The sequence below is a fragment of the Cydia pomonella genome, chromosome 1 (assembly GCF_033807575.1).
Source record: "Cydia pomonella isolate Wapato2018A chromosome 1, ilCydPomo1, whole genome shotgun sequence".
Classification (NCBI taxonomy): Eukaryota; Metazoa; Arthropoda; class Insecta; order Lepidoptera; family Tortricidae; genus Cydia; species Cydia pomonella.
Genome location: NC_084703.1, coordinates 43339496 through 43351591, shown reverse-complemented (window position 1 = coordinate 43351591; position 12096 = coordinate 43339496). Strand labels below are relative to the sequence as shown.

The window sequence follows — 12096 nt, the reverse complement described above, 5'->3', positions numbered from 1 at the left end:
TACACAGAGTCACTTTCAAGCTTAAATGCAAATTCAAGTTGAATCGCGAGGCATAAACCAATTACGGTGGAGCTTAATTTAGACGGAAACGCTGTACGGTTTACACGCTGTATATGTAAGTTTATACAAAGTGGACACAGTAAAAAAGCACACGTGAATGATAGTAGATATCTACAATGTTCAACGAAATTTTAAATATACTTCTTCAATGGGGTTGGCAATTGTCAAAGGTTCGCATAAATGATACCGGATCATAGGTTTTATCGGTTTCTAGGTTTATTCTATGAGATTTGTCTTAAAGGGCATACATTTCCAATCGTATTTGAATCGTGATATAATAGAAAGCCTTTCAGGCGAGTACCGTGTTTAGGCAACGAAGCTTGCCGAGTTGCCTAAGTAAGGTAAGAGATTGAAAAGCTTGATTATATCACATTATGTATACAAAAATTTTTTCTTACTAGTCATCAAAAAAAATTCTATTTTTACTACAAAACCTAAATAACCTGTCATTTTTTATTCTTACATACGCTAGTATCTTAAAAAAGAGCATGTGACTTTCAATCCGAAGGTCGCGTGTTAAACGCCGGCTCGTACCAATGAGTTTTTCGGAACTTATGTACGAAATATCATTTTATATTTGCCAATCGGTTTTCGGTGAGGAACATCGTGAGGAAACCGGATTAATCCCAACAAGGCCAATATCCTCTGGGTGAGAAGGTCAGATGGCAGTCGCTTTCGTAAAAACTAGTGCCTACCCCAAATCTTGGGATAGTTGTCAGGCGGACCCCAGGCTCCCATGAGCCGTGGCAAAACGCCGGGACAACGCGAGGAAGAAGAAGGCTATTTTTATTCCTCACCCGGTACACCATTGTAGATCGGATCATGTAAAATGTACACCGTTACAGTCTTTGGAATTTAATTTCCATGGAAATCAGACATGGCGTATGTGCCTTGCCCCTAGGGTTGCTTCCTACCCGTAGGTACTGTAAGTAAGTAAGTAAATATTCTTTATTGCACCAACAACTATACATTTTACATACTTGTAAAACTACAAATCAATTTTAAAGGAAAATAGAACCAGGTAACATCAGGCGGTCTTATCGCTAACTCATACAAAAGTCAACGCAAATATGACGTTTACTTAACACTTGCACAGGCTGGGCTATCAAAATCGCTGCCAATTTATGTTGGTCTGACACTAGAAGGCAATTATTATCTGTTTATAATAAGATGGCAACCCTACTTGCGCAATATGTGTCCCGCATACATTATCTTATTGGGTGAAAAGTCGTACGCTTTCTGCAAACATTTGAACAGTCAAAGCAAATATTTGAACCAAATATGCCTCTAATTAGTGCATAAGCCAAATAAGAACATGTTCTAACATATCTTCTAATCTTTGTATTCATAATTGACACAACGTATAAAATAAATGTGTGAAATATATAAAGAGCAGAATTATAACGTAAAATGTAAGCCTTAGTACTTATTTGCTTAGCATTTGAGTCTGAGGTATTGTAATTTTGATTAATTTATAAGCTTAATGAATTATAGCACTTCTGTACATTAGTATAATTATATGGCATATTTTATTATCGTCCTAAGGAGTCTGTACCTACTTTAGGTCGTACGTAGGTATTAAAATATGTAATAAAAAATGATGCAGATTTAGCTACGTTGTTTAATTATGTAATCCTCTTATTTATAACCTTGTATGTATTAAATAAGACATTTCGCATTATATGTATTGTGCACTCTGTACATTTGTAGTTTTAATAATTTATACATTTTGTAAAAGACGTATAAGAAAAAAAATTAAACAAATAACAATGTATTTTTAGGCGGCCTGTATTTGAAGAGTATGCTGATTACTTGATTAGTAGAAGGTATCTGAAAATAGTCTTACAAAAGAAGAAATTTTAGTTTTATTCATTTCAATACAATTTTTTTATTTCAGAATTTTTACGATTTAGTACCACGACTTTACACATAACTAATACAGTAAAATTCACGACCAGTACAAAGCCAGCAATGCGTAGATTACGGCTGATTTCCATTGATGGCAGACAGAAATCGCATCGCATTAACTTTCTCCCTAATCGGATGGCTTGTAATCTGTATCATACGATAGTCGTCGCGATATAAGCCAGGAGCCAGGCACGACTCGCTCACGAATATGACATAAACAGCCGTTTTGAAGCATCCTAGAATTTAATGTCCAACTGTTGAAATTATTGATAACTTGAAATAAAATGTCCAGACTAAGTCCTACGGTAAGCCTAACCTCAAGAAGGCTTTTGTTGTGGGTACTTAGACAACGATAAATATGATATACAAATAGTTAAATACATAGAAAATATCCATGACTCGGGACCCTGACTGCTCATCACGGAAATACATCCCGTTACTGGGATTTGAACCCAGGATCATCGGTTTCATAGGCAGTGTCACTACCCACTAGGCCAGACTGGTCGTCAAATCTTAGTACTAACTTACCTTTAGTTTTTTATAATTCCTCACCGCCGATTAAGCATTGGTTATTTATAATGATAATGCATTTTTGGGAATAAAGTAAAATGAAACGGTGCACAGATAACTAATATTGTTCTAAGTTGAAATAGGGAGTTATAAATTTGAATTTTTACTCAAATGAGCCAAAGAGGCGTAGCGTCAGATTTTTGCAATTTTTTAATACAAAAATACTAAATAAACTGTACCTACGATAAATACATGTCACACAAGCTAGCAACTAGCATAACTATAGCTACCCTGTACCTATTACTTTCATATTTCACTACAAACAAAAAAGATTTTAGCTTTAATCAGCTCCTAGACTACAGCTGATTCGATTACAATCAGCCGCATCGATTAATCGCTCGGTTAGTTTGACAAGAGAAATCGATTTAATATCGAATAATTAACCGGCTATTCGCTGAAACAATGACTGTAATCGAACCGTCTCATTTGTCAGCTCTTTGGTTATTACACTCGTAACTGATTGATTGCGTCTAGTCGTTGGTTCAAGGGTTATGTGCTCTCATAATTGTTTCGCTCTAATTGATTACTGACATAATTCGACATGTATGATGATAAACGTGAAACTATAAATCTCCTGTCATCTGAGAGCTAGACGCTATACTAAGCTAGATTCATAAATTTACTATTTTTTCTATAGATATGCCATACGCGTGCGTCCGTGAGATGAAGGGCAGAAAATTCGCAATGCAACAAAATGAAAAACACGTTTTAGATTCCTGACAACATACCAAACACAACCTACATAATTTGGTCGGGTGCATTGGTACCCACCATAAAACCATACTATATTCATGGAGGGGAATAAAAAAAAGTAAGAATGCCACAAGGACAAACAATAATAACGCCTTCTCTGCTACTCCTACTGAAAGATTAATAAGACTATCCCGTTCTGTCATTGCCCTCCACCGCTCATGTCTGAAAATAGTTATTTGTGTCCCAAGGGAGGAAAAGTAGGAAATTGCGTGCCGCGTGTAAAATTGTTACCCGAACCGAAGGCGAGGGTGGCAAACACACGGGATGGAATGGCCTTCGTTTCCTCCCGTGGCGCGCATACTATTTTTCCGCCCGGAGGGCAGAAAAAAATATTTTCGAATCAGATTTGATCTTTTAGGGAACGTAAAATCAAACCAAGAGACTGTCTGCAAAGCATCCGTAGAAGAGACGAGACATTTTTGACCATATAAAGGTAACAACAATGTATGAAGATACATAGAAAGATTTATATTAGTACCAAAAATAGATGCTCTGAAAATAACTATGCCTTTAGCCTTTTGCCTTTTGTCTCGTCTTGGCGGGGGCACGGCCGTGCTCCCAAATTTCACGTCGTGACTTACGATACTTCTGGCTGCCATCGACGTTATCAGCCCATCTCAATTATGTCACTATTTCTAAGGTCAAATATAAAGAAAACATATAGCAACTGTCTATAAAAATATCCAAAATTAAATATGATAAAAAAAAGCTTTTATTAACTAGCTCGTCCATCATCTACCTAATGCTCCAATCACTCACAACAATGTTAAAAACACAATAGACTCTAAAAGTGTCAACAATCACGCGACTGCTACAACAACCAAATCCAAAGCCCAAAGGCCCTAAGTTTGTCAAATTAGAACACTTGCAAGGAAGGGTAGCTCCAACGGAAAACTTCCTCTAAAGCCAAGGTAGAGAAGGGTTCTTGGACCGTACTTCCTGGGGGCAACGGTAAGCGATCTCTTGGTGGACCCCGAGGATTTCTTACCGGTGCTGCCAATATATGTGTGAGGATTGGGAGTTTTTGCACAGGGAGAACTCTCAACGAAGGAGAGAACTTCCGAGTGTTGACTGGAGAGGGCCGGTGGCAGGTGGTTTCGCTCGCGGTGGAGGTCTTCGGGCAAGGCAGCTTCGGCCTCGGTGAGGAACAAGAATGTCTCTTACGGTGTTTCTGGCATCCATCGACGTTCTCGGGCCAGTCGCAGGAATGCGCGTGCTCGTTGTAGAGTAGCCCGCCGATGCAGAGCTGCTCGGTGGCCGTGCCGTTCCAGCACGTCCAATAGCGCGTGCAGGAGGTCTCGTGCCCGAAGATGCCGTACAGCCAGTCGCAGTGCTCCGTGCCGATCGGGGGATCTGGTGACGGAGATAACAAGTCGCGTTAGATATACTATACTTCTTTATAAAACTAAAATATCTTGCTAGCTTTAATAACGGCTTCAACGCTGCTTGAAAGACATTATCGCACCGTTTATGCATCAAAATATGTGACTAAAATTAAATAAACTAGATAAAGTAATATGCAGTATATATGGTGCTACTTTACCGCACTAGTGCGAAAATTAGCATATTACGTTACTGTGTCAAACATTTATAGGGCCATATCCATATGTACTGTAAAACGTTGTACGATACGTGTGCGAATAGGTAATTCGCAACTCGTGTCAATTTAAAACACTCCCTTCGGTCGTGTTTTAATTTATCGCCACTCGTTTCGAATTTCCTATTTTTCGTACTTGTATCGTAATGTGCTATTACGAAACTAGGGAAAAATCCGTTTTGGTCACCCATTAACATCCACTAGACTAAAATTGGACTAACAACGTCACTACAAATATTTGGGGGCTAAACTAAAATAACATCAAAGAGGTTCTTCTGTACCCCTAGTGTAAATTTATTCGATAGCGAGACGTGACGTACGCGTTAAGTCTCTTTTTGTATGGGATTTTGAGTTTCCAAAACGTCCCGCTTGGCGCGCTGTTTCTAAATCCCATACAAAATGAGACTTAACGCAAACGCGTACGTCACGTCACGCTATCGAATAAATTTATACTAGGGGTTTTCATATCTTTCAACAAAATAAGACTGAGTTCCGGTAGGCCCCGGCAGGAAAGGTAAGTGAAAGTGCCACTTTTCTGGCATACATTAGGTAGGCAAAAATATAGTGGAATGCTCATTTTCGTCACTAATATGAGACCGTTTGACTCGACGGTAAGTAATAAATAAACATCATACAACTTGAAATAGAAGATTTTAACGTGTGTAAACGTTTAAAGTAAGAAAATTACGCTTTGAAGTCCGTTTAATTTATGATATCCAAAGGAAAGGCGCATAGCCATAACTCATACTCAAAAAGTTTTCGACCCGGCTGGTTAAATGTTTTATCACGGCATTTATCACGTGGTAAGCCATAATGCGCGTACTGATATCAAAATGTCTAGACAACTTAATTAAAATTTTCCTTCGCATGGCAGATAGGGTTTGGGAGGTAGATAAACGGAGTGGAACATACGCAAGTATTGAACGATGAGTGCGCAATTAAATAAAAATAACAAGATATGACAAGAAGCGAGCGCGAACTGGGTTGGAAGTAATTTCTGTAAAACGTGTGGGTTGATCATCAGACCGGCAACTCACTTCAGATGACAATAACTGTCTGTAACCATCTGTTACATGCCTAGAGTCAGACCAAGACAAGTCTGCAACGATTTTGATTACACACGCAGTGCAAGTGTTATTTTAAACGTCAAACTTATATTAAATTATGATGTATAAATAACACTTGCACTGCGTTTGCTATCAAAATCTTTGCAGACTTATCTTGGTCTAACTTTAAGAAGAAAATATTTATGAAAAATGTTTTCTAAAAATGCTTACTAAAATCTGAAACGAAAAAACTAAGTCATAAAGCGTATCTAATTTATATTATATAATGTCAATAATAATTAATTTTAAACATTGTCAATGAACAATTAAGTTCTCTTTAGAAATCTGAATATTATGTGTAACTAAATTAAAAACTGACTATATTAATGTATTTTACGTTAGCTTACTCGACTTAATGTTAAATACACATCTTTGAGATGTAATTAAGTACATGTTAAGGCAGTTGGTATAGTAGCGACTATCCCATTTATGTACTTACTTATCCAGACCTTAGGGCACTCGCAATAGTTCGACCTTCACGGGTAGTCGCAGCCCTCAGTCACGCCCTTGTGCTTCCCAGCGAACACCAGGCCGTTAGGGCAGTCGCACTGCAGCGACTGGCTATAATCGCACACCCATTTATTTACTTACTTAACTGTTATCTGGACCTTAGGGTACTCGCAGTAGTTCTACCTCCACGGGTAGTCACAGCCCTCAGTCACGCCCCTGTGCTTCCCAGCGAACACCAGGCCGTTAGGGCAGTCGAGCTGCAGCGACTACCTGTAATGGAAACCACATTTATGTACTTACTTATCTGGACCTTAGGGTACTCGCAGTAGTTCGACCTCCACGGGTAGTCGCAGCCCTCAGTCACGCCTCTGTGCTTCCCAGCGAACACCAGGCCGTTAGGACAGTCGTACTGCACCGACTGGCCGTTGTCACACTCCCAGTACTTGTCGCAGTATTTGTCGTCGCCGACTACGCGTGACTTCGTCTTGCAAGGGTCTTCGATCTGCGCGCAGGTGACTACCGACGCGAGGGAGATGGCCACTGTAAAGAAACAATTTTTCTTAAAGATTTGGTCAGTTGTTGAGCTTTCGTCTATCTAACAAAATATATGTATATATAAAGGAGATAGGCACACGTCGTTAGTATCAGCTGCAGTATGTACCCTACAAATATTATACATACATTCATCTGGGGGTACGGCCGTAGCCCGTCAAGACGAGAAAAAGGGCACTGCATACCATTTCTCGTCGCGTTACGTATTACCTAACAATAGCAGACGCAAAATACAAAACATGAATTATGTATTTCTGTGCCGTTTGTCCGTGAACTGAAACGTAATAATCTCAAAAACCACCTCACGTCAAAAGAACGACATGACAAGACCGGAAGAGAGTCATTTAATTATATCGAAAAATGGCGGAAAACAGGGACCATTTCCTTTTCCTTTTTTTACGGTAAATAGACTCTGAGCTTTCATTTCCTGCGTAATCGGTAATAGTTCTAACCCGTGTACTAACTAATAAAAGAGTGTTATATTTTGTAAATATTATGTGATTATATCTAAAATGAAGATTTCTGTGATTAAAACTTAGTCCTTTGCCCCCCTATTCAAACTACCTTGAGGTAAACAAAATTATATCTTTTTAATACTAATAAACTATAATTTACTAAACTAAAAGTACTATAAAACTATAAATCTAAATCTAAAATGTGCCCCCGTGGCATGATGCCGAGGATGCTGGCAGCATTTCCTCGATGGATCGCTATGCTCAAGCGTTGGGCGAGGAAATTCCCAGCTTTCTTAGCCCCGGTCCCATCCACCAGCCGTTTCGCCAATAATTTTATCTATTAGAAGTCACTAAAAAGATATGGATTTTATGAGTCTGAAATTAAAATATATATATTTTTTTTTTTTACACTTAACCTGCCGTCGGGCCATACGATCGTGGCCGACGTCGGCACCGTGTCAATTTATTTTTTCGAGATTTCGGGTTTGGTGCCATAGTCAAAGTTGCTCGAAAGAACTAAACATTAACGGGTTTGAGTAATTGCTTAACGTTCAGTTACATACTGTATATTCAACAAATACATATATATATATATATATGAATTGTCATTGCAATCCATATGATTTTGTATGATTACCAGAACCCCTAGTGTAAATTTATTCGATATCGTAACGTGACGTACGCGTTTGCGTTAAGTCTCATTTTGTATCGGATTTAGAAACAGCGTGCCAAGCGCTTAAGCGGGACGTTTTGGAAACTCAAAATCCCATACAAAATGAGACTTAACGCAAACGCGTTACGTCATGTTTCGCTATCGAATAAATTTACACTAGGGGTACAGATATTTATACTTCTCTGTCTGTTGTGAGAAAGATTTTGTTTATTCATCCATGTTTGTCCGCGTCGAATCTGCGGTCGTAACACCTGTTAGGCACGGACAAGCTCTGCAAGCTTTACGTTCGAAACCGTTACGAATAAAGTCTAAACGTCGTATTTTCTGTAGTGTGTGCTCAGTTTTGAACTTTAGCCACATACAGACACAGTTGCTTTTAAACAGCAGTTTTGTAAAGATACGAGTTATAGATTTTGTAATCGTAGCTTTATTGAAGTGATTCATCAATTTTGCGTGCATTTAGGTCATGTAGGTTTGCAGTGCAGTTTAGGCTGAGCTCCCGGATACCGGGCGAATTTTTTTTATACCACGACGGTGACAATCAAGCATACGGACCGCCTATGGACGCCTGCAACTCCAGAGGTGTTACATGCGCGTTGCCGACCCTTTAAAAACCTGTACACTCCTTTTTTGAAGAACCCCATACTGTAGACCCTCGGGGAAACCTCGGAAGGGAGCTCATTCCACAGCCGGAGCGCCCGCGGGAGGAAATTCCTCCTGAACCGCACAGTACGCGACCATTTAGGAATTTCCGAGGATTTGAGATATTCACTTTACAGGAAAAAAATACGAAATATCCGGGTATCCATTTTTGAAGCGAGGCCTAGACTAGCAAGAAATTGCATTCAATTTTTTTTAACATTGTATTCCTAAGGTAAGCTACATTCAAAAGTTTGATCAGGTATAATGCCATGTAATGAAAATTGCATGCAATTTTAAACTACAGAAATTACGATAGCTTTAATACTTTTGGAAATTAATAGTCTCTTTTTTTTATTCGATTATGTTTTTGCTTAATGCTTGGTGTAACTGAGCGAGCGAAAGCGAAGGTCTTCGTTTAACTTGGGCAAAAATGGTTTCGTATGTCCCGGCTCTTCTCTTCAACATCTCGCATATCTCGATTGATTCTCGTGAAATTTTCTGAGCAATATTCGATATTTATAAAGTTTTTTGTTATTTAGTTTTTTTTGGAAAATTTTCTAAATACCTAGTGCCAATTAGCACAGATAAGATAAAGGTAACGTTGGTTAAGAAAGAGTGCAAACTTGCTTAATCCATTTTTGAAATTTATTTAGTTTTAACTTTAATGGGTATAAAAGTAGGCACAAATTTCTCTGTTTCCAAAAATGCACTCTTAGCCAACGATTTAGGACATCTTTACACAAACTGACTAAGCCGCACGGTAAGCTCCAGAAGGCTTGTGTTGTGGGTACTCAGACAACGATATACATAATATACAAATACTTAAATACATGGAAAACACTCATGAACCAGGAAACAATATCTGGGCTTATCACACAAATAAATGCCCTTAACGGGATTCGAACCCAGGACCATCGGCTTCATAGGCAGGGTCACTACATTACGAGGCCGTACCGGTCGTCAATAGGATGAGAAAGGTTTCTGTTTTAAATTATCTCCATTTTAATGCTATTTCAACATTCCCAGGAACGCAAGAAATAATTCCCTTAAAAACGGGAGAGGAAAATGTTCGAAAATTACGAAACCAGTGCAGTTTCAAGTTTCGTCTGTACTTAAAATAGAAAGAAGGCCTGTGGGAATGCAATTATAGAACCCCCAGTGTCGGTTGACACGTGTAGGAGCAGGCATCCTAATTAACGTTTGATGTCACCATACAAAACGAAGGATGGCTTGCCGTAATTCCGGATTTGAAGGGAATCTTTGGAATATGCTGTGAAATTCGTATTTCGTGACAATGCGACCGGAGTCCCGTTTGCTTGTAGGCAGTCCGCCTCAATAGAAGCGTATAGGACTAGGCTTCAATAGTATTTTAAACAATCGTGTTATAATAGAGGGCTTTCAGTCGAGTACCGTGCTTAAGCAACGAAGCTTGCTGAGTTGCCTAAGTAAGGTTCGAGATTGAAAATCTTGATTATATCACTATTGTATACTATACTTTTTCTACGAGTCACTAAAATAATACTTTTTATAAATAAATAATTCATGAAAATTGGTAGTAGACAAAAATGTAGTACAAAATACATAAACGCGTGCCCCGCGCCCCGAACCCCGCGTCACGCACCCGTTTAGAGTTTTCTATGGGAGCGCGGCGACACGTGATAGGTATTTTTTTTTTAGAGTTGACTACAACGTATCTAAATAAATCTTATAGTTAAGTTGGGAGCCTATATAATATACATGAAAAGTAACTACGCAATTATAGTTCGGTATACGAAATCTTAATTCAACCATTACAGTCGACGAGGAGAAAAAGTATTTAGCATTCTCAAATAGCTTTGTAATGAGAGAGATAAAAACGTTTCAACGAGAACTGTACATATCTACTTATTTATAGAACTTTAGAGGATGGCAGGTATTTTTGGCACGTTGTTTTATCTGGTAACTACTACCTTACTGACTGTACTGGAGCGCAGAGTAGTTAAAATTGGCTAAATCCAAGAAAACGGTGACAAACAACAGGGATACAGTATTGAATACTTAGTCACATCGTATATATTTTCAAGGGAAATACAGTGGAATAACTCGAGTCTCGATAAGGCGAAATCTTTATGAACACGAAATAATGCCTCCATAAGTCTAATTTAACCTCATTAAGGTAATAACCAAGGAGCCTCCGTAGGTTTAGTGCGATGCGTTTTCTTGAGATTCGTGCTATGGGTAATTCCACGAGACTGTAACATCAGTTACCAATTCTTTCGTGTGTTCAATCATTAACTAAGCAAATGTAATTGTCTGTATGTCTCGCGAGCGTTGGCATCTAGCAATTATAGGCACAGACGCCATTTTCCATCGCGCTACCTAGATGTCGCCGCTCAAAACACGCTTTTGTGTAATTCCACGAGACTGTAACGTCAGTTACCAATTCTTTCGTGTGTTCTTGCATTTAAGCCAATTTAAGTATCCAGAGCCCCTAGTGTAAGTTTATTCGATAGCGAAACATGACGTACGCGTTTGCGTTAAGTCTCATTTTGTATGGGATTTAGAAACAGCGCGCCAAGCGGGACGTTTTGGAAACTCAACATCCTTTTCGCTATCGAATAAATTTACCTATGGTTACAGATATCTACCTGTAGGGCTATGCCAGACATACACACACTTAAATTTGCTTAATTAATGTAAGAAGTGTAAGAACACACGAAAGAATTGGTAACGACGTTGCAGTCTCTTGGAATAACCCCTATCGAGATTCCACTGTATAACCAAGATACGATCTTTTATAATTACTTATTTGTTTCGTAGCGAGTTTTATGAGCAACCGACGTGAGATAAAATGGAAAGTTGTGCAATTATTGTGTACTCAATTGTTTATGTAGAACTCATAAGAGGCATAAGTTATGTTCGAACAGGCGTCCAACTTTACGGTGAGTTCGTGTTGATGCATATCGAGTCATTCATTCAATTTCCAATATTTCTATTTTCGCCGCAAAGTGTTTATTAATAATAGGTACTTACACTAAGTATTTATAAACACAACATAATACATATAAAACTTAAAATCTAAATCTAAAAATAAATAAAACTAATCTTAAAATAAATAATTAAAAACTATCCCCCTGCGGCATGGTGCCGTAGATGCTGGCAGCATTTCCTCGTTGTATCGCAATATATTGGAAACCGTCTTAGGGTTCTATCCATAGCCAAAGTGGTGCGAACAAAACTCTTTTTGGTCATAACGTCGTATTTTAGAAAGCTAAAAATGTTATATAATAATAATAATATAATAATAAAATATTGGACCTTATATTTTTTAGTATAGTTGTGTAAGTGTTT

At 38.4% G+C, this 12096-nt stretch overlaps 1 protein-coding gene across 1 annotated transcript in view; it reads right to left on the bottom strand.

Annotated features, from left to right (window-relative positions):
• LOC133524522 (protein obstructor-E-like) overlaps positions 1 to 12096 on the bottom strand; it is an 83417-nt gene that overhangs the window by 4519 nt on the left and 66802 nt on the right. The window contains exons 3-4 of the mRNA XM_061860606.1: positions 6745 to 6984; positions 4456 to 4644 (exon numbers count right to left, since the gene is read on the bottom strand). Coding sequence (XP_061716590.1) covers positions 4456 to 4644; positions 6745 to 6984 — 429 coding nt within the window. The remainder of the gene's footprint in view (positions 1 to 4455; positions 4645 to 6744; positions 6985 to 12096) is intronic.